Consider the following 25,626-nt stretch of genomic DNA (forward strand, 5'->3'; position numbering starts at 1 on the left):
CTTTGATTCCCATAATTCCCCAACTGGCGCCGGTAGATTTTTGACCCCCAGAATCCCCCGCTGGTGCACTTCTACTCAACTTGAATTCCCAGAATGCCCTAGCCAGCAAAGGGGGGGGAGCTTGACTTGACTTTGACTCCCACAATTCCCCAGCTGGCCTGGCTGGATTCCGACTTCCAGAATCCCCAGCTGGTGGACTTCACCTGGACTTGAGTTCGATTCCCTGTCCCCCAGCCGGCGGTGGCGGAGTTCGACTCCCAGAATCCCCCAACAGGTGTGGGTGGCCTTTAATTCCCAGAATCCCCAGCTCTTGGACTTCAACTGGACTTGAGTTCCATTCCCAGAATCCCCCAGCAGGTGTGGGTAGATTTTTGACTCCCAGAATCCCTCAGCCGGAGTGAGTGGACTTCAACTCCCAGAATCCCCAGCCAGCATGGGTGGAGTTCAGCTCCCAGAATCCCCAGCTGGGGGACTTTGGACTCGAGACTCCCAGAATCTCTAGCCAGCGTAGTTGGACTTCAAATCCCAGAATCCCCCAGTGGGCATGCATGGATTTCAGCTCCCAGAATTCCCCACACAGCTGGGGGATTCTGGGAGTCGATGACCGGCTCTGAAATTGAGAAATATCGCACTCAACATAACAGGGCTGAGCTCAGATCCTCGGAGCAGCCTTTGGATTACAGAGCCCATGCTTCCCCCGCTAGGATGGCCGCGGATCCGGCTGACTGGGCACCGTGGGGCCTGCGAGCCGAGAGGCGCCGATTGGCAAAGCCTCGCGTTGGGAAGCCGGCGGCCTTCATCGACGAACTACCATTCCCAGAGATCCGCGCGCGAGAAAGAACAACGACAATAACAACAACAAAACAGCCTCTCAGGGAGGGCAGAAAAGTAGTCCCATCTCGCGAGGTTTCCCTCAGCGATGGAGGGGAGGGATTGAGGCAAAGAATGCGAGACGAATACACAAAAGAACTCTCTTTCCCGTCACGCCGTGCGGGGGGAGGAGGAAGCCTCGAGGGGCCACAGGCGCCCGCCTTCGGAACTGCGTCGGCGAGCTCTGTGGGGTGGGGGTGGGGGGGTCGCGGAGCAGTGAGGCGTCACTTCCGCTTCCTCAATCCGGGTCTTCCGACGACCACAATAATAATAAAGAAAAAGGGCCCGAGAGAGAGAGAGAGAGAGAGAGAGAGAGAGAGAGAGAGAGCCTCGCCCCGTCCGGCCGGAGAGAGGCGCGCAGGCGCGCGTCCGGACGGGGAAATGGGGGAGGGAGGAAGGAGGAGAAAGAGGAGGCGCGTGACGTCAGCGCGTGAGGTCACCTCTGGCGCCCGATGACGCGCCGCTGACGCGCCGCGCCTCCGCCACGGGGCCCGGACCGTCGCCGTTGTTGCTATGGCGACCCCGCCCGCCGGGTCAAGGGGTCACGGCGCGGCCTGGTGAGCGAGGCCCGCGGGGGAGGGGGGGGGTCCCGCGGCGGGGGTGGCGGGAGGGGTTCACACGTGGCGGGCGGGCGGGCGGGAGGGAAGGCGAGGCCTCCTCCGGACGCCAGTTCGGCGGGTGAGGGGCGTCGGGCCTAGCAGGCGGGGGAGGGGGGAGGAGGGAGGGAGAAGGGGAGGGGGGGAGCCTTGGGGGAGCGGGACCCCCGCCTCAAACAGCCAAGAAGGGAGGGAGGGGGGGCTGAGGGGAGGGGGCGCAGCAGGGCGGGGAGGGGGGGTCACTCTCCCCCCCTTGGGTGGGTTTTGGAGGCGGGGGTCCTGCTTCCTATAGGAGGGAGGGAGGGGCAGCTTTTGGGGGGGATTTTGAGGCGGGGGTCCCCCTTTTCAAGGGAGGGAGGGGCAGTTTGGGGGGGGCTGAGGAGGGTCCTGATTCCCAAGGGAGGGAGGGAGGGGCAGCTCTGGGGGGGTTGAGGCAGGGGTCCTGCTTCCCATAGGAGGGAGGGGCAGCTTTTGGGGGGCTTTGAGGCGGGGGTCCCCCTTCTCAAGGGAGGGAGGGGCAGTTTGGGGGTGGCTGAGGAGGGTCCTGCTTCCCAGGGATGGGAGGGAGGGAGGGGCAGCTCTGGGGGGGGGGGCTGAGGAGAATCCTGCTTCCCATAGGAGGGAGGGGCAGTTTTTGGGGGGGGCTTTGAGGCGGGGGTCCCCCTTCACAAGGGAGGGAGGGGCAGTTTGGGGGGGCTGAGGAGGGTCCTGCTTCCCAGGGATGGGAGGGGCAGCTCTGGGGGGGGGCTGAGGAGGATCCTGCTTCCCATAGGAGAGAGGGGCAGCTTTTGGGGGGGCTTTGAGGCGGGGGTCCCCCTTCTCAAGGGAGGGAGGGGCAGTTTGGGGGGGCTGAGGAGGGTCCTGCTTCCCGAGGGAGGGAGGGGCAGCTCTGGGGGGGTTGAGGCGGGGGTCCTGATTCCCATAAGAGGGAGGGGCAGCTTTTGGGGGAGGCTTTGAGGTGGGGGTCCCGCTTCTCAAGGGAGGGAGGGGCAGTTTGGGGGGGGCTGAGGAGGGTCCTGCTTCCCAAGGAAGGGAGGGAGGGGCAGCTCTGGAGGGGGGGTTGAGGCGGGGGTCCTGCTTCCCATAGGAGGGAGGGAGGGAGGGAGGGGCAGCTTTTGGGGGGGCTTTGAGGCGGGGATCCCCCTTCTCAAGGGAAGGGCAGTTTGGGGGGGGCTGAGGAGGGTCTTGCTTCCCAAGGAAGGGAGGGAGGGGCAGCTCTGGGGGGGGTTGAGGCGGGGGTCCTGTTTCCCATAGGAGGGAGGGAGGGAGGGGCAGCTTTTGGGGGGGCTTTGATTCGGGGGTTCCCCTTCTCAAGGGAGGGAGGGGCAGTTTTGGGGGGGCTGAAGAGGGTCCTGCTTTCCAAGGGAAGGGAGGGAGGGAGAAGGGGAGGGGGAGCCTTGAGCGGGACCCCTGCCTCAAAAAGGCAGCCAAGGAAGGAGGGGGTGGCTGAGAGGGGAGGGGCTCAGCAGGGCGGGGAGGGGGGCTCACTCCCCCCCCTTGGGTGGGTTTTTGAGGTGGGGGTCCTGCTTCCCAAGGGAGGGAGGGAGGGGCAGCTTTTGGGGGGGCTTTGAGGCGGGGGGTCCCGTTTCTCAAGGAGGGAGGGAGGGGCAGCTTGTGGGGGGAATTCCAGCAGGACCCCTGCCTCTAACGCCCCCCAAACGCGGCCCCTCCCCCCTCCCTTGGGAAGCAGGACCCCCGCCTCAAAAACCCACCCAAGGGGGGGAGTGCCCCTCCACCCCGCCCTGCTGAGCCCCCTCCTCTCTCAGCCCCCCTCCCTCCTTGGCTGCCTTTTTGAGGGCGGGTCCTGCTTCCCAAGGGAGGGTGGGGCAGCTATTTGGGGGGGGTTGAGGCGGGGGTCCTGCTTCCCAAGGGAAGGGGGGAGGGGCAGCTTTGGGGGGGCTTGAGGCGGGGGTCCTGCTTCCCAAGGGAGGGTGGGGCAGCTATTTGGGGGGGTGGGATTCCAGCCCTGCAGTGAGGTCTCTCGGGCCTCCCCCCACTCAAACTCTCCTGGGTGTGTGGGGGGGTCCTCCTTGGAGGGGGTTAATCTGCTTTTGGGGGGGGGTTTCTGGCCTGGGTTGGTGGACAAGGAAGGGGGGGATCACCCTCAGGAAGTTTGGCAGGTGGGGAGAGAGGGGAGGGAGGGAGGGAGCAAAAGAAAAAGAATGAGAAAGAGGAGGGAGAGAGAGAGAAAGAAAAAATGAAAGAGAATGAGAAAGAGGGAGAAAAGAGGTAGCACGATGAAGAGAAAGAATGAAAGAGGGAGGGAGAGAGGGAGAAGAGGGAATAAAAGGGAGAGAATGAGAGAAGGCATGAGAAAGAGGGAAAAAGCATGAGAAAGAGAAGAGAGACAATGAACGAGAGAAAGGAGAGACAGTGTGAATGAGAGAGAAATGAGAAAGAAAAAGAATGAGAAAGAGGAGGGAGAGAGAGAGAAAGAAAAAATGAAAGAGAATGAGAAAGAGGGAGAAAAGAGGTAGCACGATGAAGAGAAAGAATGAAAGAGGGAGGGAGAGAGGGAGAAGAGGGAATAAAAGGGAGAGAATGAGAGAAGGCATGAGAAAGAGGGAAAAAGCATGAGAAAGAGAAGAGAGACAATGAACGAGAGAAAGGAGAGACAGTGTGAATGAGAGAGAAATGAGAGAGAGAAAGAATGAAAGGTAGAGAGAAGAAAGAATGAGGGAGAGGGAGAAAAGAGAGAATGCGAGAGAAAAAGAGAGACAATGAAAGAGAATGAGAGGGAGAGAATGAGAGAAAGCTTGAGAAAGAGGGGGAAAAGACCACGAGGAAGAGAAGAGAGACAATGAGAGAGAGAAACGAGAGAGAGAAAAAGAAAGAATGAAACCTAGAGAGAAGAAAGAAGGAGAGGGAGGAAAGAGAAGGCGAGAGAAAAAGAGAGAGCGTGCTAAAGAGAAAGAGACAATGAAAGTAGCCTGAGGGGGGAGAGAAAGAAGAGGGAATGAAAGGTAGAGAGTGAGAGCCTAAGAAAGAGAAGAGAGACAATGAAGGAGAGAAAAAGAGAGACAATGAAAGAGAATGAGAGGGAGAGAGAAGGAGAGAAAGCTTGAGAAAGAGGGGAAAAAAGACCATGAGGAAGAGAAGAGACAATGAGAGAGAAATGAGAAAGAATGAAAAAAGAGAGAAGAGAAGAAAGAAGGAGAGGGAGAAAAGAGAAGGCGAGAGAAAAAGAGAGAGCGTGCTAAAGAGAAAGAGACAATGAAAGTAGCCTGAGGGGGGAGAGAAAGAAGAGGGAATGAAAGGTAGAGAGTGAGAGCCTGAGAAAGAGAAGAGAGACAATGAAGGAGAGAAAAGGAGAGACAATGAAAGAGAATGAGAGGGAGAGAGAAGGAGAGAAAGCTTGAGAAAAAGGGGGAAAAAGACCATGAGGAAGAGAAGAGAGACAATGAGAGAGAGAAATGAGAAAGAATGAAAGAAGAGAAGAAGAAAGGAGAGGGAGAAAAGAGAAGGCGAGAGAAAAAGAGAGAGCGTGATAAAGAGAAAGAGACAATGAAAGTAGCCTGAGGGGAGAGTGAAAGAAGAGGGAATGAAAGGTAGAGAGTTAGAGCCTGAGAAAGAGAAGAGAGACAACGAAGGAGAGAAATGAGAGAGATAAGGAGAACGAAAGGTAGAGAGAAGAAAGAAGGAGAAAGACAACGAAAGAAAGAGATGAGAAATGAAAGGTAAAGAGAAAGGAGAAAAGACGATGAAAGAAAGAAGGAGAGAAAAAAGCACAAGAAAGACAAAGACAGTCAAAGAAAGAATGAGAAACAAAATGAAAGAAAAAATGAGAAAAAGCACGAGAAAGAGACACAATGAAAGAATGAGAAAGGGGAAGAGAAAAAAGTGAGAGAATGAAAGAAAAAGAAAGTGAAAGAGACAATGAAAAGTAGAGAAGGAGCAAGAAGGAAAAAGAATAAAAGCTAGAATGAGAGAAATGAGAAAATAAAAGAGAAAATGAGAGAAAAAGCATGAGAAAGACAAAGAGAATTGAGAAAGAGAAAAAGAACATGAGAAAGAATGAAAGAGAAAAGAGCATGAGAGCATGAAAGGATGAGAGGAGAGGGATAAAGAGAAAGAATGAAAGCTAGAAGGAGAGAAGGAGAAAGAGACAGTAAAAGATAGATAAAACGAGAGAGAAAAAGCACGAGAGACACAAAGAATGAGAAGGGGAGAGACAACAGAAGAGAGAATGAAAGACAGAAAAAGAGAGCACGAGAGAAAGTCGGGACGATGAAAGGTAGAATGAGACGGAAAAAAGAAAGAAGGAAAGCCAGAAGGAGAAAGAGACCACGAAAGAGAGAGAAAAAAGAGAAAGCATGAGAAAGAGACACAAGGAAGAGAGAGCAGGAGAAAGAGAAGAGAGAAGGAAAGATAGAGGAAACGAGAGAGCGTGAGAGAGAAAGCGAAAGAGACAAGGAAAGGTCGAAGGAGAAAGAGGGAAGGAGAGAAGAAAAAAGAGAAAGAACGAAATAGAATGAGAGAGAGGGTGATTGGCAGGACTTGGGGCAGACTTGGGGAGGGGGGGGGTTGAATTTGGGGAGGGGGGGACTGACTGCCATCCTGGGGGAGGAGCTTTCCCCCCTTTGGTGGAGATGGGGGGGTCCCTTCCTCACGGGGGGGGGGGGAGGGATTGAATTTTGATTGGATAATCAGGTTCAACCCAGGTCTAAACCCTCAGCTGCAGCCGAATCCCAGGCTAGCAGGGCTGGAAGGGACCTCGGAGGTCATCTAGTCCAACCCCCTGGCCGAGCAGGAGACCCTTGAGAGAATGACAGCGTCGGAAGGGGCCTCGGAGGTCATCTAGTCCAACCCCTTGCTCAAGGAGGAGACCCTTCCAGAATCACGGGATGACAAGAGCTTGCAAGGACCTCGGAGGTCATCTAGTCCAACCCCCTGGCCGAGCAGGAGACCCTTGAGAGAATGACAGCGTCGGAAGGGGCCTCGGAGGTCATCCAGTCCAACCCCTTGCTCAAGGAGGAGACCCTCCCAGAATCGCGGAATGACAAAGAGTCGGCAGGGGACCTCGGAGGTCATCTAGTCCAACCCCTTGCTCAAGGAGGAGACCCTTCCAGAATCACGGGATGGCAAGAGCTTGCAAGGACCTCGGAGGTCATCTAGTCCAACCCCCTGGCCGGGCAGAGACACCGTGACACAAATTGCAGAGGTGGAAGGGACCTCGGTGGTCATCTAGTCCAACCCCCTGCTCCATGACAAGACAGGGGAACTCGTCAAATTTGCAGATGACCCCAAGCGGGCAGGAGCAGCTGACCCCCCACCCCCCACCCCAGAAGACAAACTCGGGATCCCCAAAAGATCTTGAGAAACCCCGAACGATGGGCCCTCTCCGACAAAACGAGTTGTCCATGTGGAGAAGAGCAAAGTTTTACATTTAGGCAGGGAAAAATCAAAAGATATACAAGTTTTGAAGAAGAGACTGGACAGCCCGTTGTCTGAAATGGTCTGGGGTTTCCTGCCTGCGCAGGGGGTTGGACTAGATGACCTCCAAGGTCCCTTCTAACATCATCATCATCATCATTATTATTATGAAGAGACTGGACAGCCATTTGTTTGAAATGGTATAGGGTTTCCTGCCTGGGCAGGGGGTTGAACTAGATGACCTCTGAGGTCCCTTCCCACTTGATGATGATGATGATGATTATTTATTATTATGAAGAGACTGGACAGCCATTTGTCTGAAATGGTATAGACTAAGAGTTTCCTGCCTGAGCAGGGGGTTGGACTAGATGACCTCCAAGGTCCCTTCCGACTTTATTATTATTAGTATTATTAGTATTATTATTATTACAGATGTTATTACAGGTATCGTCGCAGGATGGAGGCAGTTCCTAGTAAGGCCGCCTTTTGCAATTGACTAATGGAGAATTTGTCAATGTTGTTGTTGTTGTTGTTATTGTTAAAGAGACTGGACAGCCATTTGTCTGAAATGGTACATAGGGTTTCCTGCCTGAGCAGGGGGTTGGACTAGATGACCTCCCAGGACCCTTCTAACTTAGTGATCCTGTAATTCTGTAAGGCAGCGGTTCTCCACCTGTGGGTCGGGACCCCATTTGGGGGTCGAACGACCATTTCACGGGGGTCGCCGAACAACGCCGTCCGCCATTTTTTCCCTCCTTTTCCTTAGCTGTGCTCCTCCCTTTTATTCTATTGGCTTTGGAAAGCCAATAGAAGAGACTCTCTTGAATAGAGTCTAATTCTATTGGCTTTCCAAAGCCAATAGGAGTTGTCCAGGCTGTCTCTGCCCTGCTGAGCCCGCCCAAAGTCCCAGTCTGCAAACGGTGCTGCGCCAGTTGAGTAGTCCTCGACTTACGACCGGTGGAGTAGTCCTCGACTTACGACTGGTGGGGGGGGGGTCGCGGCATTAAAACTGAACTGAGAGGATCCCAGGCCCGGAGACGAAAACAGAACGAAGAACGGCTGCAGGATTTGGGGGTCTGTCTGGCTGGTCTAAAGAAAAGAAGAAAGAGGGGAGACAGGATAGCAGATCTTCCAGTATTTGGGGGGGCTGCCCCGTCGTTCACCAAAGCACCAGAGGGCAGGGCGAGAAACGAGGGTTGGAAACGGAGCAAAGAGAGAAGCAACCCTGGAAGGAAGGAGAAACTTCCTGACGGGGAGGACGCTGAACCGGTGGAACTGCTTGCCACCGGAAGCTGGGGGTTGCTCCCTCGCTGGAGGATGTATCAGGAGAGACTGGACAGTCACTTGTCTTGAGAGGGTGTAGGGTCTCCTGCTTGAGCCGGGGGGCTGGACTAGAGGACCTCTGAGAGTCCCTTCCGACTCTGTGATTCTATGATTCTGTCAGGGTCTCCTGCTTGAGCCGGGGGCTGGACTAGATGACCTCTGAGGTCTATTCTATACTATTCTTATTTTTATTCTATTCTTATTCTTATTTCTATTCTTATTTATTCTGATTTCTATTATTTATTCTGATTTCTATTCTTATTTATTATTTCTATTCTATTCTTATTCTTATTTTTATTCTATTCTATTATTCTGATTTCCATTATTCTGATTTCTATTATTTATTCTGATTTCTATTATTCTGATTTCTATTATTTATTCTGATTTCTATTCTTATTTATTCTTATTCTATTCTATTCTTATTTTTATTCTATTCTATTCTTATTCTTATTTCTGTCCTTATTTATTCTTATTTCTATTATTTATTCTTATTTCTATTATACTCTACTCAATATTCTATTCTATATTCTATTCTTTATTCTATTCTATTCTTTATTCTATTCTGTATTGTATTCTATATTATATTTATTCTGTTCTGTATTCTATTCTATTCTTTATCCTTTATTCTATTCTATTCTTTATTCTATTCCATATTCTATTCTATTTATTCTATTCTACTGAATTCTATTCTATTCTATATTCTATTCTTTATTCTATTTATTCTATTCTTTATTCTATTCTTCACTATCCTATTCTGTTTTCTCTCATTCTGTCTATACTTCTTAGTATAGAAAAAACTCTGCTTGCGCAGGGGGTTGGACTAGAAGACCTCAAAGGTCCCTTCCAGCTCCTATTCTAACTCTAGTCTAATCTAGTCTAGTTTAGTCTATAGTCTGTTCTATTCTATTTTAATTCTATTCCTATTTTTATTCTATTCTATTCCTACTTTATTCTTTCTCCTATTCTATTTTATTGTAATCAATTCTATACTCCATTCTATTTCTATTCTGTTCTGTTTCTATTCTATTTCTATTCTATTTTATTCTATTTCCATTCTATTCTATTTTAATTCTATTCTATTCTATTCTATTCCATTTCTATTCCTATTCCTATCCTGTTCTACCTATTCTATTTCTATTTCTATTTCTATTCTATTTCTATTCTAGTCTATTCTAATTCTATTCCTATCCTGTTCTACCTTGGAGGTCATCTAGTCCAACCCCCTTTCTTGAGCAGGAGATCCTTACAGAATCAAGAGGCTGGTCCTCAAGGGGCTTTAGCTTTTGTTTTTGTTTGTTTCCCCCCCCCCCCCCCGTGTGAAAAAAATAATATATAAAGCAAGATTTGGCTGAGGGGCAGAAGGAGAGTGCTCCCGAAGGATCAGATTTCGTTTCCCTTCGAGTTCATTTCTTCTGTTATTTCTCTTGCCCCCCTTCAATTTATGCAGGGACTTTCAGGAAAGGCAAAAGTCAAATCAACGGACCGAAAGCACACAATTTATCGCTCCAGGCTGGGATTCAAAACGGCTCTCCAGTTCCCACAAATGCAAATTGGAGGGATTCTCCAGGTGAGTTGGAGGGATTTTTGATGGTGCGTTTTTCTCTCTTTCTCTCTCTCTCTCTCTCTCTCTCTCTCTCTCTCTCTCTCTCTCTCTCTCTCTCTCTCTCTCTCTCTGTTTTTCTCTTTTTCGGTCTCTTTCTCTTTTTCTATCTCTCTCTTTCTCTTTTTCTCTGTCTCTCTCTCTCTGTCTCTCAGTCTCTTGTCTCTCTGTCTCTTTTTCTCTCTCTGTCTCCCTTTTTCTCTCTGTCTGTCTCTCTTTTCTCTTTCTGTCTCTCAGTCTCTTTCTGTTTTTCTCTCTGTCTCTTTCTCTTTCTCACTCTCTATCTCTCACTCCGTCTCCCTTTCTGTCTCTCTCTCTCCATCTCTTTCTCTCTCTCCTCTCTCTCTCTCTCTCTCTGTTTTTCTCTTTTTCTTTCTGTCTCTCTCTTTCTGTCTCTGTCTCTGTCTTTTTCTGTCTCTTTCTTTTTCTCTCTTTCTCTTTCTCTCTTTCTCTGTCTCTTTTCTCTCTCTGTCTCTGTCTTTTTTTCTCTCTCTGTCTCTCTCTGTCTCCCTTTTTCTCTCTGTCTCTCTGTCTCTCTCTCTCTGTTTTTCTCTTTTTCTGTCTCTTTCTCTTTTTCTGTCTGTCTCTTTCTCTCTGTGTCTCTCTTTTTCTCTGTGTCTCTCTTTCTCTGTCTCTTTTTCTCTCTCTCTTTCTCTCTGTCTCTTTCTCTCTCTCTTTCTCTCTCTGTCTCTTTCTCTTTCTCACTCTCTATCTCTCACTCTGTCCCCTTTTTCTCTTTATGTCTGTCTGTCTGTCTCTCTCTCTCTTTCTCTCTCTCTCTCTCTCTTTTTCTCTTTACATATACATTTATTGTGCTTTATCTTTATCAGCGGGAATAAAAGAATAAAAAAGGAATGCCAAAAGAGAAAACAAAACGTACATCCATCAGTCATAATAACAAAAGGGGGAAAAATGTGTACATGAAATGAGGGGAAAAAATGAAAGACAAAATGATCCAAACATCACGACGTCTGTGTGTGTGTGTGTGTGTGTGTGTGTGTGTGTGTGTGTGTGTGTGTATGTATATGTATATATATATATGTGTTTTCTGAGGTTTTCGTGGGTGTTTGTATGTACGTCTTTGGTTATTCGGGTTTTCTCCCGCGTAAAATTGGAAGTGTCTTGGCGACGTTTCGATGAAGTCTCATTCGTCATCTTCAGGCTGGTGTTTTCGGCTTCGTGCTTCTAGGAGCAATGTGAACATTGCTTCTAGAAGCACAAAGCCGAAAACACCAGCCTGAAGATGATGAATGAGACTTCGTCGAAACGTCGTCAAGACACTTTCAATTTGATGCGGGAGAAAACCCGAATAACCAAAGACATACACATATATATGTAGGTAGGTAGGTAGGTAGGTAGGTAGGTAGGTAGGTAGATAGATATAGATATATACACATACAAACATATACATATACATATATATATGTGTGTGTGTGTGTGTGTATGTGTGTGTGTGTGTATAATATATACATATACACACACACACACACACACACACACACACCCCACATGTATATTTCCCCAAATATATACATGTATACATACATATACATACATTCATACATATAAATATACATATATATCCCTTATATTTCCCCAAATAAGACCGGGCTGTATATTAATTTTTGCTCGAAAAGATGCATTAGGGCTTAATTTCCTGGTTAGGTCTGTCTGTCTGTCTGTCTATCATCTACCTACCTACCTAACTACCTACCTACCTATCTATCTATCTTATCATCTCTCTCTCTGTCATCTATTTATTTCTCTGTATTTTTCTCATATATATATATATATATATATATATATATATATATATATATATATATATGTAGGTCTTTGGTTGTTCGGGATTTCTCCCGCGTAAAATTGGAAGTGTCTTGGCGACGTTTCGACGAAGTCCCATTCGTCATCTTCAGGCTGGTGTTTTCAGCTTCGTGCTTCGTGCTTCAGCTTCGTGCTTCGTGCTGCTCGAAGCACGAAGCTGAAAACACCAGCCTGAAGATGACGAATGGGACTTCGTCGAAATGTCGCCAAGACACTTCCAATTTTACGCGGGAGAAAACCCGAACAACCAAAGACCTACCTATATATACACACACACACACACTCACATATACATATACATACATACACACACATATATGTATATCATATCATCTATCTATATTGATAGTTTATATCTGTCATCTATATTGTTTCTGTTTGTCTCTGTCTGTGTGTGTGTCTCTCTCTCTCTCTGTGTGTGTGTGTGTGTGTGTGTGTGTGTCTGTATAAAATCTGTCCGTCCTATCTATTTATCTATCTATCTATCTGCTCGTGCCATTCCTGCCCCTCACACACACACACACACACACACACACACACACACACACACACGGGCCAGGCCGGGCCACCAAGCAATAGCATCCCCAATATTTCCCCCCTTCCCAACGGATGTATCCATAAGCATTTCCTCTCTATCTCAAAGGGGGGTGGGTGGGAGATGGGGGGGAGACAGCCCGCACGCCCCCCCCTTGGACCTTTCCTTAGGCCCCAAAACGGTCCCGTATTTAGGGCCTGAACTGGACCTGGGAAAGGGGAGCCCGGCAAGCTGTGTGCCCTCTTTGGCACCGCCCGATGGGTTTCGTAGTGCCTCGGCGCCGGCGGTTCAATGCAGACTTTGTTTTCTTTTGTGGTTTCGTTTTATCCCCCCCGCACCCCAAAAAAATATCAGCGTCTGAATTTTGATCCCGTGGATCCCCGAGGATGCTGCGACGGTCGCGGGGGTGGAAAAACGGTCCTCGGTTCCCAGCGGCGGCGCCCTGGTCGTCCCTGTGAGCAGTCGCGCGGCGGCGGCGGCGACGACGTCGTGAGTCGAGGCCCCGCAGGCTAAGACGATTTGTCCGCCCTCGGAAAGTCCCCGTTCGCGTCTCTCCGCCGGGACGGTGAGCCGGGAGGGCGTGACTTGGCCGGCCGGCCGCCCGATGGGTTTTGTAGTTCCTCCCTCCAGCAGGGGAACGCAGGTGTGTTTTTGTTTGTTTGTTTGTTGGTTGGTTTTCCCTCCGAAGCAGGTGACGTTTGAGCTGGTCGTCCTCGTCTTCCTCCCCAAGGAGCTCCCCCCCCCAAAAAAAATCACAAAGGGGTCCCTGGAGGTTGTGATGGAGAACTACGAGCTGGTCACTTCACTGGGTAAGAGCCAAACTGGGGGTGGGGGGGCGTTCCTAGGGGCAAGGGGAGGCACCTCGCTTGGCGTCCAGGCAGTGCTGGGTTTGAGGGATGCTCTTTTCTCCGGACTGGCTGCTTTCGGGGATGGGGGTCAGATGCCAGGCTCGAGGGGGGGGGTCAAAGGGCAGAGGGTCTTCCCTGCCAAACACAGACCGGAGCGGGGGGGGGAGAGTGTCAGGGTTGTCCTCCTCCCCCTCCTCCTCCGATTCCCTCTTCTCTTTCTCCTCCCCTTCTTCCTTCTCCTCAAACCCCTTTCTTGCACTGATGGCGTTACCTAGTTTGGTAATGAAAGGTCTCCAAGAAAACCATCAAACTCAGAGAGCACCGAGGACCCCACAGACCTTTTCCTTCTCCTCCTCCTCCCGCTCCCCTCCCTCTCCCTCCTCTTCCTCCTCCTCCTCACCCTCTCCTTTCTTGCACGGATGGTATTACCTAGTTTGATAATGAAAGGTCCTCAAGAAAACAACCAAGCTCAGGACCCTTACAGTTCCTGTTCCTCCTCCTCCTCCTCCTCCAACCTCACTCCCTTCCAGCACTGATGGTGTTGCCTAGTTGGGTCACGAGACGTCTGCAAGAAAACCACCCAGCTCAGAGAGCACCGAGGATCCCGCAGTCTCTGTCTCCTCCTCCTCCTCCTCCTTTTCTTCTTCTTCTTCTCCTTCTTCTCCTTCTTCTTCCTCCTCCTCCTCCTCCAACCTTTCCAGCACTGATGGTGTTGCCTAGTTGGGTCACGAGACGTCTGCAAGAAAACCACCCAGCTCAGAGAGCACCGAGGATCCCACAGTCACTGTCTCGTCTTCTTCTTCTTCATCATCTTCTTCTTCTTCCTCTTCCTCTTTTTTTTCCTCCTTCCCCTTCTTCTTCTTCTTCTTCTTCTTCTTCTTCTTCTTCTTCTTCTTCTTCTTCTTCTTCTTCTTCTTCTTCTTCTTCTTCTTCTTCTTCTTCTTTCTTCCTCTTCCTCTTCTTCTTCTTTCTTCCTCTTCCTCCTCTTCTTCTTCTTTCTTCCTCTTCCTCTTCTTCTTCTTCTTCTTCCTCCTCCTCCTTCTCCTCCCCTCCTCCTCCTCCTCCTCCTCCTCCTCCTCCCTCTCTCCCATCCAGCACTGATAGTGTTGCCTAGTTGGGTCACAAGACGTCTGCAAGAAAACCACCCAGCTCAGAGAGCTCCGAGGATCCCACAGTCACTGTCTCGTCTTCTTCTTCTTCATCTTCTTCCTCTTCCTTTCTCCTCTTCCTCCTCCCCTCCTCCTCCTCCTCCTCCTCCTCCTTCTCCTTCTTCTTCTTCTTCTTCCTTCTCCTCCTCCTCCTCCTCCAACCCTTCCAGCACTGATGGTGTTGCCTAGTTGGGTTGCGAGACGTCTGCAAGAAAATCACCCAGCTCAGAAAGCACCGAGCACCGACAGTCTTCCTCCTCCTCCTCTTCTCCACACATCCCTCCCTTCTAACACTGATGATGTTCCCTAGCTGGGTCATGAAATGTCTGCAAGAAAACCACCCAGCTCAGAGAGCACCGAGGACCCCACGGTCTTTTCTCCTCCTCCTCCTCCTCCTCCTCCTCCTCCTCCCCCTCCCCCCCCATAGGTGGGACAGCTGGCTATTTTCTCCCCCCCCCCGCCTTTGCGAGGTGGTGACCCGCCCGGTTCTGACCTTTCCCCAGGCTATCCGGTTCTCAAACCCGATCTCCTGTCTCGGATCGAGCGGGTCGGAGAGCAGTGCCTCGGGGACCAGCTGGAGTCGAGCCGAGGGATCCCGACCGATCCGTGTGCAGGTACGTTCGGCGGGCCGAGTCCCACGCCGACCAAACCCCCCCGTCCGTGCGGGATAACGCCCTTATTTCTTTTTTTTAATTGGGCGAGTGCAGACCCTGCGATTTGTCGGGCCCAATTTAACCCGAAGGGCAGAAGAATAGAAGGGACCCCTGGAGATCTTCTAGTCCAGCCCCCCCTGCTCCAGCCTGAGACCCTTACAGAATCGCAGACTTTGGGCCAGTCGCCAGGCGACGGGGAATTATAGTCCCGCCTCAGGCGTGAAAGCCGACTGGGTGACTTTGGGCCAATCACCAGGAGACTGGGAATTCTAGTCCCGCCTCAGGCAGGAAAGCCGGCTGGGTGACTTTGGGCCAATCACCAGGAGACTGGGAATTCTAGTCCCGCCTCAGGCAGGAAAGCCGGCTGGGTGACTTTGGGCCAATCACCAGGAGACTGGGAATTCTAGTCCCGCCTCAGGCAGGAAAGCCAGCTGGGTGACTTTGGGCCAATCACCAGGCGACGGGGAGTTCTAGTCCCGCCTCAGGCAGGAAAGCCGGCTGGGTGACTTTGGGCCAATCACCAGGCGACGGGGAGTTCTAGTCCCGCCTCAGGCAGGAAAGCCGGCTGGGTGACTTTGGGCCAATCACCAGGCGACAGGGAGTTCTAGTCCCGCCTCAGGCAGGAAAGCTGGCTGGGTGACTTTGGGCCAATCACCAGGAAACTGGGAGTTCTAGTCCCGCCTCAGGCAGGAAAGCCAGCTGGGTGACTTTGGGCCAATCGCCAGGCGACGGGGAGTTCTAGTCCCGCCCAGGCAGGAAAGCCAGCTGGGTGACTTTGGGCCAATCGCCAGGAGACTGGGAATTATAGTCCCGCCTCAGACGTGAAAGCCGGCTGGGTGACTTTGGGCCAATCGCCAGGCGACGGGGAGTTCTAGTCCCGCCTCAGGCAGGAAAGCCAGCTGGGTGACTTTGGGCCAATCGCCAGGAGACTTGGAATTATAGTCCCGCCTCAGACGTGAAAGCCGGCTGGGTGACTTTGGGCTAATCGCCAGGCGACGGGGAGTTCTAGTCCCGCCTCAGGCAGGAAAGCCAGCTGGGTGACTTTGGGGCAATTGCCAGGCGACGGCAGGTGACTTTGGGCCAATTGCCAGTTCTAGTCCCGCCTCTCTCTCTCTCTCAGCCCAGCCCAGCTAAAACGGGGCGTTCGCAAATCCAGGCTGCCTCGTGGGCTTGGCGGCACCCGGGGAGGGGTGGGGGTGGGGGTGGGACGAGCCTCTCTTCCCCCGTCCTTCCAGAACATTCCGTGGAGAAGATCGACGGGCTCACCCGGTCCTTTTGGGGATCTCTTTCTCTCTCCCTCCTCCCCCCCCCAGGCTACCGTTTCTTCAAACCCGAGAGCCTTTCGTGGATCGAACGCTGGGAGGAACTCGGGGTGACCGACCGTCAGAAGCTGGAGGAAGGCAAGTTGTGCGCAGGCGCCTGCCAAGGTAGGCAAGAGCAGGCGGCGCCTGGTTTCCTGGTGGACCCCGCAGTCCTCCTCTCCACAAACCTTTCCTTCTAGCACTGATGATGTTACTTAGCTGGGTCATGAAACGTCTGCTAAACACCCGTCTCCGCCCCCCCCCCCAAGCTCAGAGAGCACCAAGGAGCCCACAGTTCTCCCCCCCTCCTCTTCTCTAAAATCCCCCCTCCCTTCTAGCACTGATGACGTTCCCTAGTTGGGTCATGAGACGTCCGCAAGGAAAACCGCCCGGCTCGGAGCTCCCCCGAGGACTACACAGTTGAGGAGACATTTAGTGATTTTGAGCTGGTTTCAGAGAGAACAAAGTGAAGGGAGATTGATTACACACACACACACACACACACACACACACACACACACACACACACACACACACACTGGTTGCCAGAAACCATTCCGGGCTCTGTCCAAAAGGGCCAGCAGTCATCTTCAGCCAGCAATGAGGGCATTGATTGCATTGAATTGAATTGAAATGCATTGCATTGCATTGCATTACGTTGAAATGCAATGAATTGAATGAAGTTGAAATGCATTGAGTTGAAATGCATGGAATTGAATTGAAATCATTGAATCGCATTAAATGGAAAGCATTGAACTGAATTGAATTGAAATGCATTGAATTGCATTGCATTGAACTGAATTGAAGTGAAATGCATTGAATTGCATTGCATTGAACTGAATTGAAGTGCATTGAATTGCATTGCATTGAACTGAATTGAGTTAAATTAAATTGGAATGCATTGAATTGAACTGAGTTGAGTTAAATTAAATTGAAATTGCATTGCATTGAACTGAATTGAGTTAAATTAAATTGAAATGCATTGAATTGCATTGAATTGAACTAAATTGAAATGCATTGAATTGCATTGCATTGAACTGAATTGAGTTGAAATGCATTGAATTGCATTTCATTTAACTGAATTGAATTGAAATGGATTGAATTGCATTGCATTGCTGAATTGAATTGAAATGCATTGAATTGCATTGCATTGAATTGAATTGAGTTAAATTAAGTTGAAATGCATTGAATTGCATTGAACTGAATTGAATTGAAATGCATTGAATTGCATTGCATTGAACTGAATTGAGTTAAATTAAGTTGAAATGCATTGAATTGCATTGCATTGAACTGAATTGAATTGAAATGGATTGAATTGAAATGCATTGAACTGAATTGAATTAAATTGAAATCCATTGAATTTCATTGCATTGAACTGAATTGAGTTAAATTAAATTGAAATGCATTGAATTGAATTAAATTGAAATGCATTGCATTGAAATGAAATCATTGAATTAAATTGAAATCATTGAATTGAATTAAATTGAAATGCATTGAATTGAATTAAATTGAAATCATTGAACTTAATTAAGCTGAAATGCATTGAATTGCATTGCATTGAAATGAAATGAATTAAATTAAATTGAAATGCATTGAATTGAATTGAATTGAAATCATTGAATTGAAATGAATTTCATTGAATTGAAATGCATTGAATTGAATGAAATTGAAATTGAATTGAATGAAATTGAAATCATTGAATTGAATGAAATTGAAATCATTGAACTGAATTGCATTGAACTGAATTGAATTGTATTGAATTCTTGATTTGGCCAAGCGTGGATTAGACACGCCAGAAATTTGCCTCCAGTACATGCAAAGCAATAGAGAGAATAATCGCAATATCAATAAAAGCGGGAATAGAAGATAATGTAAAGGAGGAATAATATAAAGGTCGTCCTTGACTTACCACCACAACTGAGCCCAAAATTTCCCTCGCGAAGCAAGACAATTGCGAGATGAATTTTGCCCCGTTTTTACCACCTTTCTGGCCACGGTCGTTAAGTGAATCACTGCAGTTGATTGGGGCGTGAGGACTGAGCGATTAAAGATGCCGAACTAAAGCCGACAGCCCCGTGGATGGGGCGAGCTCTCGTCCTCACCTCCGCTCCTGCCCGCCTAGCAGTTCAAAAGCATGTAAATGCGAGTAGACGAATAGGTACCACTTCGCTGGGAAGGTATCATCCTTCGGCGCACTTTTGTCATAGAGCCATGCCGGCCACGTAATATCGGCGAGTCTTCGGACAACGCCAGCTTCCTTGGGCAGGAAAGGGAAATGAGCGCCACGCCCTAGAGTCAGCCACGCGCGTGGGGGGAAACCATTACCTTTTACGTAGACCTTAGTCGGAAAGGTGTGGAAAATAAAACGACATCAACTACACTAGACCGGCGTTCCCCGTCCTTTCTGGCTTGACGGCAGGGCGCCCGGGGGGGGGGGATGGTTTCGTGTCTGTGGCAGGCACGCGGGCGGGAGAGCCTGTCGCTCAAAACGAGGGGAACTTCACGCGCAAGCATGAGAATTGGTGCGCTCGCATATGCCATTGCTCGCTGGTGGGTGGCCCACTTCCAAATGGTAGTGCGCCGCAGCCCGAGGGTTGGGGACCCCCTGCACTATTTCATTTCTTTTTTTGTGTGTGTCTCCCCCTCCCTCCTTTTTGTCCACTCTGGAACAGCCGCTGGACGCAGCAAAGCCATCAAGGAAGAAGAGGGCGGCCAGAAGGGCTTTGTGGCCAGCTTGGAACGTTACCAGCTTTTCCCCGAGAGTTCCCGGGCGGGGCTCTTCCTAGCCCCCAATGCCGGTCAACTGAGAACCCAGACCCGGGTCAAGAAAGAGGAAACGGCCTCCTGCGAGCCCAGTCTCGGCGGCCCCGGGCGCCCCTCCCAGGGCCTGGGCTCCGGCCCCTTCACCTGCGTGGTGTGCGGCAAGTGCTTCCGACAGAAGCAGGGGCTGATCACCCACGGGCGCATCCACACCGGCGAGAAGCCCTACCCCTGCCTGGAGTGCGGCAAGCGATTCCGCCAGCGCCCCAACCTGCTGACCCACCAGCGGGTCCACACCGGCGAGCGCCCCTTCCCCTGCCTGCGCTGCGGCAAGCGCTTCAGCCAGAAGGCCAACCTGGCGGCCCACCAGCGCACCCACGCGGTGCAGGAGGGGCTGATCGCTCCCGAGCCCAAGGTGCCGGCGCCGCGGGGCAGCCGCTCCACCGAGAAGCCCTTCCCCTGCAGCGTCTGCGGCAAGAGCTTCAGCCAGCGGCCAAACCTCATCACCCACCAGCGCATCCACACCGGCGAGAAGCCCTTCCCCTGCACCGAGTGCGGCAAGCGGTTCAACCAGCGGGCCAACCTCATCACCCACCGGCGCATCCACTCGGGGGAGCGCCCCTTCCCCTGCGCCACCTGCGGGCGTCGCTTTAGCCAGAAGGGCAACCTCGCGGCCCACCAGCGCACCCACTCCCAGCAGCGGCCCCACGCCTGCTCCTGCTGCCCCAAACGCTTCAAGGGCGAGTCGGCGCTGCGTGCGCACCAGCGTACCCATCGGCAGGTGCTGGGCCCCGATCCACTGACTAGCACTCTCCTGGCTGCCCCTGCCCTCCAACAAGCCCTCCCGGGGGACCCTGCGTCGGCCGCCCAGCGGGCCACGCCGGTCCCCCGCCCGGATCTGCCTGGAGACCCCTCTCCCAGTGTCCACCGACCGGCCCCCTCCGGGCAACATGGGGCCCCTCATGGGCAGAGTCTTCCCGCGGACCCGGCCCCTGGCCCGCACACGGCCGGCCCCTCGGGGCACCTCCAAGGGGTGTCCCCCAACTCGGAGCAGGGCCCGAAGCTGAGCGCCCCGCCGGCCGTTCTGGATCCCCACTTAGAGATGCTGCATTGCCAACGCCGGCTGGGCCTACCGATGCTCCCCACCTCCAGCGCCCACTCGGGAATGCCCATGGGGCAGTCCCCTCCCGTCACCTCCAAGCCCAAGGGGTTGTCTGCCACCCCGCGGCCCACCGCCACCGTGGAAGCCCCGAGCGAGATGCTCCACTGCCTCTGCCACGCCGGCAGAGCCTCGTTGGTCATTCCGCACCCACCACATCTGGGGCAGCTGCAGCCCAGCAACAGAGACGCCCCCGGCCGCGCCTGGCTGGGCCTCCCCTGCCCGACTCGCACCCTTCAGCTTCAGCAGAGCGGGCAGCCGCATCCAGCCGCCCCTAACCCCAGACTATGTTCGATTCCCGATTCTTTGCGGTAACTTCCCTGCGTTGTGCGAGCACAGATTGGCTGGGGCTGGACTCCCCTCGGATCCCCAACCCCCCGTGGGGCAGACCACGGGGTTTATGCATGTATCCTGGACCGTGACGCCCCTGTCTGCCCCCTCCTGTTCTAGGGACACAAACTGAGCCTCTTTGGACCCGGCCAAGACTCTTTCCGTCTCAAGAGGCAACCCATCCTTCCGGCAAGGGCACTCTCCCCCCCCCCCCAAAGTGGCACATGGCCGGAGGACGCAAGCCGTGCCCACCTCCTTATTTTACCCCCGCGCCCTTTGTAACTCCCTGGACGCCACTTGTCTACTCCCCAACAGCGGAAGGGAAGAACGAGAACTCGGCGGCAGTGCAAAGAGGGTGACCTTGCCCATCCGTGTAGACGAAAACTTGACTGACGGCGGTACCCCCCTCCATAAACCCTGGTTGTGGACCCGGGTACGGCTCCCCGTACACCCTTCAAAGATGGGTCTGGTCTGGCTTGCCTCTGCCTGCCATCACGGCTTTGCAAAGCCATCTTGTAGACTCCGGAGAGCCCGTTGCTTTCCTCCATGCGGGAAAAATCGAAACAACTCGTTCGAGAAATGGGACCATCGGCATCGCCGTTACGCAAACCGGATGGTTGAACTCTTGCCAGCAAGCGAGTGCCGGCTTCGTGCCAAGGGGAACAGGCCTGCTGTCGGGCTCCCTGTAAATCCATCGGGGGTGATTGACAGGACTTTTGGACTTTTCTGGGGAGGGAGGGATTTGGGGAAAAAGACTTTGGGAAGGGAGACAGCTGGATCCCCTGTCCTGCCTGGCACTCAACTCCGAGAGTTTTTGAATCCCAAGCAAAGCCACGTTCTCCCTCCAGCTTAGCCCTGCAGGGGGGGGTACAATGTGGGGCTGCCTTCGGGGTGTGTGTGTGTGTGTGTTCAAAGGCAGAAGGAACCACTACTCTCCTCCAGCCACTGGATTAGCAAGGTCTGACGCTCGCAGAGGGCCCGACACCAAAGAGGTTGGATTGTGCTGGGGCTGGAAGACAGAGGTGTGTGTGTGTGGGGGTCCTCGCACAAAAGGGGGTGGGCAGAACGAAGCAGAAGCACTTTAGAATGACCCGTTGGCGCCTGGACTCCCCAACCACGGGGCACCCACGAGGCCGGGTCTCTGCCCTGGCACGGGACCGCCCGTCTTACTCTGCCGGAAGAACGTGTGTGTGTGTGTGTGTGAGAGAGAGGGGATCTGTGCCTTAAGCTGGGGGGGGGCCTTCCTGGAAGGAAAGGGGAGGGAGGGAAGGTGGATGCTAAGATGGTCCACCACACAAGGGCTGCGGGTCGTGGCTTAGGATGGAGAGGAAGGAAGCAGAGAAATGGGGAGAAAAAATAAAAAAACTCTGGTCTTCGAAGGGCGAAGCCGCCGAGGTTGATGGGGGGGCGGCGGTGAGAGCTTCCCCCTTCCCCTGGCCCAGCGTCTCTGGCATATCTGACGCCCGTTGAGCTAGGCTGATGTCGGGCAGACGTGGCACGGATTCTATCCGGGGTCTTACGACGAAGGGTGCGGCTGAGCGCGTAAACGACGCGAGAAGGGAGGACCCGTTTCTTAGTTTTGTGCAGATGGGGTGGGGGGCCCCGGACATTTGATTGGCACACGGCAGCTGTTCGTACGCTGCTGGGCGGGCGGGGAGGGGGGTGCCCTCCCTCCCGCCGGCAGCTTTGCTAGCCCTCCAGCCGTTTGCTTCCTTTGCCTGGGGACTCTTTCCCTGTATGTGTGTGTATGGTGTGTATGTGTGTGTGTGTATTTGTCTAAGTAGGGCCTTGCCCGGCGTTGCACAGCCCTCCGGAAGTTAGAAAATCCTTTTTTTAAAAAAAAAAAAACCAGGGCTGTGAGTCAGGAGCTGAGAGGCCCAGCACCACCTCCATCTGGGTCTCGGGGCCCAAAGGGGGTCCCCGTTTTTGGAAAAAGTTGCGACTTCTATTTGTTGAGTTGCCGTGCTCGGAAAACGGCTGTCAGATAGGGTTGAGTTGGCCCGTCGGCCCGACTCTGGCTAGGGCAGGATACAAGCATTGCCCCCCCACCTTCCCTGCCAATTGTTGGGTGGTCCTTGAATTCTGACCTCGGTTTTCCCTCCCTCAGTGTCGACGGCAAAAGGGAGCGAGCGACAGAGTTGGGGAACGGTTGAGCTCTGCGACCAGGCTAGAGGTTCCCGCTAGAGGAGAGGTCCCCGACCTGCAATCTTCTGGACCAGTAGCCTGGCAGAAAGCGGTCCGTGCAAGCGAGCGGAGCCCCGTCCGCACGCGCACGCGTGGGATGCGGGCAGCACGCAAAACTACACCCACCCTGCGGAAGACCCGCTCTCCGCAGAACGGCTCTGCGCTTCCCAAAACGTTGGAGTCCCGCTACGCTAGAGAGACCCAGCTGCCTGCTCCCCTTTTATTCCTCGGGGTGCCGGGAGGGCAGCTTTGGCCGTGAGAGATAACGGCTTTGTAGACACCCCCCCCTTTATCGTCGTTTCGGCCACCTCTGGGGCCGAGCGTGGTTGCGTCCGTGCAGCGGCGGCGGGATTGTGCGACGTTCTGTGATTCCAGCATGGTTTTTACCCTTCTAGATAACGTTCCTCCTTCCAGAATGCTGAGGCAGATTGAAAAGGCAAAACAATGTTGCAGCGAGAGAGAAAGAGAGAAAAAATCTTAATTTTTGGCTACTGGGGGGGCCTGCATTTTTGTTCCGATCAAATACGGCCTCTCCGTGAAGATGCTGCGGGAAACAACGGTGGCACGGTCCCGCAATCCTGGCGGGGGTCTCTTGGAAATTTGGTTGTTTCGCCCCCAGTGGGAGGAGAGCGTGGATGTGATGGAAGAGATGTGTGAAAGGGGGGCGGTGGTCCTGGGCTCCCCCAGCCCTTTTCCTCCCTGTGGTACGGATTGACGCCTTCGCGGAGGTGCTTCACCAGCCCTCTTAACCGTGGCCAGCTAAAACCACCATGGCTGCGCCCCCTCCCCGAAGGATCCTCGTGGGTTCAGAGGGTCTTCTTTGTGGCTCAAGCAGGATGCTTAACAAAAGCCGCACGGGGCTCCGCGAGGTCATCCAGACGCAGGCGGCAAGGCCTTTTCCCATCCCGAAAGAGCAAGGTTGCCGTTTATAGAGGCGGCACACACACTGGGTGCCAGCGGCAGGACGGGTCCCTTTGGTCGTTTGGCGAGACGAGGCTGGCAGGGTTGGGGAGGGGAGGGGGGGTCAGAGGTCAGCCGGGCGGGCAGGCAGAAGTCTCCCTGCGTCGCCGCCAGGATCCGACCAGTTGGCTAATGGACATCTTCGTTCTCCTGCTGGATCCGGCCTCCGGAGCAGCGGGTCAATTGCTTGCGCTCCGAGCATGCTGCGGTCGCCATTTGTTGTCTGTACCCCGCTCGTCTTCCAGCATTTAGGGGTGTCGACCCCCCTGTGCATGGCGGTTTCCCCCCCCTCCCACCAGCGACATCTTTCACCTTTGGAGAAGTGCACAACAGTTGTCGCATCGACCTCGCTCGTCCGCGCAGGACCTTCTCGGTGCATCGAGATTGGGCTCGGCGTTCAGGATCCCGCTCAAGAATTGGGGAGGTGGAGAGGGTCTTCCCTCCTTACCCACCCCCCCACCCTCTTCCCCCCCCCACTGGGACCGTTCACGGCTCGAAGATGAGTTTCTTTTGTGGGGGGGTGTTTTTGGTCGGGGGGGTCCCTGCGAGCTGCAGATGGAAAGAGATGGTCAAGTGGACACGAGACGAGACCGCTGTCCACCCCGCCCCACCCTTGGAGGCTTTCCCCCCCCATCACCTCCCCCTCCCCGTGCTTGCATCCCCAGCTTCCAAAAGACCCCTCGCCGGACACTTCACCCCCATTCAACCAGACGGGGCCCGTGGGACCCAATCCCAGATGTATTATTATAATTATAACAACAATAACGACGATAATTATGCCTCTTTATTTTCTGAGCTATGTTTATTTGCAATAAAGGCTTTCTTACAGTTGTGGGGGTGCCCGTTTTTGCGAGGCTGGGCAGGGGGTGTGTGTGTGCAGCTTGGCGAGGAGGCGTTGAAGCCGAGTCCTCGATGCTGGAGACTTTTTTTGGGGGGGGGGAGGAAAAGTGCAGAGAAGAGCAACGAAGAGGGTTAAAGGCCCGGCGGCTAAAACGTACGAAGGACTTTCGCGGGAATTGGGCCTGGCCAGTCTGCAGAAAAGGAGGACCGGGGGGCGGGGTAGAGGCACACGATCGCAGTGTTCCGGTATTTGGGGAGGGGGGCTGCCCCAAAGAAGAGGGGGGGGGTCCACTTGTTTTCCAAAGCCCTTGAAGGCAGGACAAGAAACGTGGGATGGAAACTAACCGAGGAGAGAAGCAACCTGGAATTAAGGGGATAACTTTCTCACCAGGAGGACCGTTAGCCGGTGGAACTGCTTGCCACCGGAAGTTGTGGGTGCTCCATCGCCTGTCCGAAATGGGGTAGGGTCTCCTGCTTAAACAGAGGGTTCGACCAGAAGACCTCCGATGTGCCTGCCGACTCCATTATCCTCTTATTCTGAATAAGGTCTCCTGCTTGAATAGGGGGTTGGACTAGATGACCTCCGAGGTCCCGTCCATCGCAATTAGTCTGATTCTGTGTCTCCTGCTTGAGCGGGGGGGGGGGGGCTCGACTAGAAGACCTCCAAGGTCCAGCTCTGTTCTGTTCTATTCTAATTATTCTAGTGTATTCTAATTATTCTGTTCTATATACCTCTATATTCTACTCTATTATATTTTCTATTCTATTCTGTTCTATATTCTATTCTATATTCTATATCTTTCTATTCTATATTCTATATCTTTCTATTCTATATTCTATTCTAATTATTCTCTTCTGTTCTAATTCTGTTCTATATACTTCTATATTCTATTTTCTATTCTGTTCTATATTCTATTCTATATTCCATATTTTTTCTATTCTATATTCTATTCTAATTATTCTGTTCTGTTCTAATTATTCTATTGTAATTATTCTACTCTGCTCTATTCTAATTCTGTTCTGTTCTATTCTAATTATTCTATATAACTATATTCTGTTCTCTTCTATATTCTATTCTATTCTATATTTAATTCTATTCTATTCTTTCTTATTCTATTCTATTCTTTAATTCTATTCTGTTCTATTCTTATTCTATTTAATTCTATTCTACTCTATTCTATATTCTGTTCCATTCTATTGTATTCTATTCTGTATTCTCTTATATTCTTTATTCTATTTCTATTCTTTTCTATTCTATTCTATTCTTAATCCTATTCAATTCTATTCTATTCTGTTCTGTAATATATTATATTCTTTATTCT

General features: G+C 52.0%; 1 protein-coding gene across 5 annotated transcripts; it reads left to right on the forward strand.

Annotated features, from left to right (window-relative positions):
• Window positions 1–1,128: 1,128 nt before the first annotated feature.
• LOC120299900 (zinc finger protein 25-like) lies at window positions 1,129–24,296 on the forward strand. Of its 5 annotated transcripts, none has more exons than XM_039325194.1 (7): window positions 1,130–1,427; window positions 9,610–9,729; window positions 12,476–12,686; window positions 12,765–12,930; window positions 14,621–14,731; window positions 16,084–16,197; window positions 18,744–24,296. In XM_039325194.1, exons 4-7 carry the CDS (start codon window positions 12,900–12,902, stop codon window positions 20,303–20,305), a joined length of 1,818 nt encoding a protein of 605 aa, XP_039181128.1. In that variant the 5' UTR covers window positions 1,130–1,427; window positions 9,610–9,729; window positions 12,476–12,686; window positions 12,765–12,899; the 3' UTR covers window positions 20,306–24,296. The 5 variants fall into 5 exon arrangements, with proteins under 5 accessions (XP_039181124.1, XP_039181128.1, XP_039181125.1 ...); XM_039325191.1 differs by having other exon boundaries at window positions 12,810–12,930; XM_039325193.1 differs by having other exon boundaries at window positions 12,813–12,930.
• Window positions 24,297–25,626: the final 1,330 nt, after the last annotated feature.

Source organism: Crotalus tigris, unplaced genomic scaffold, assembly GCF_016545835.1.
Source record: "Crotalus tigris isolate CLP2741 ecotype Arizona unplaced genomic scaffold, ASM1654583v1 scf7180000024320.386069, whole genome shotgun sequence".
NCBI classification, from domain to species: Eukaryota; Metazoa; Chordata; class Lepidosauria; order Squamata; family Viperidae; genus Crotalus; species Crotalus tigris.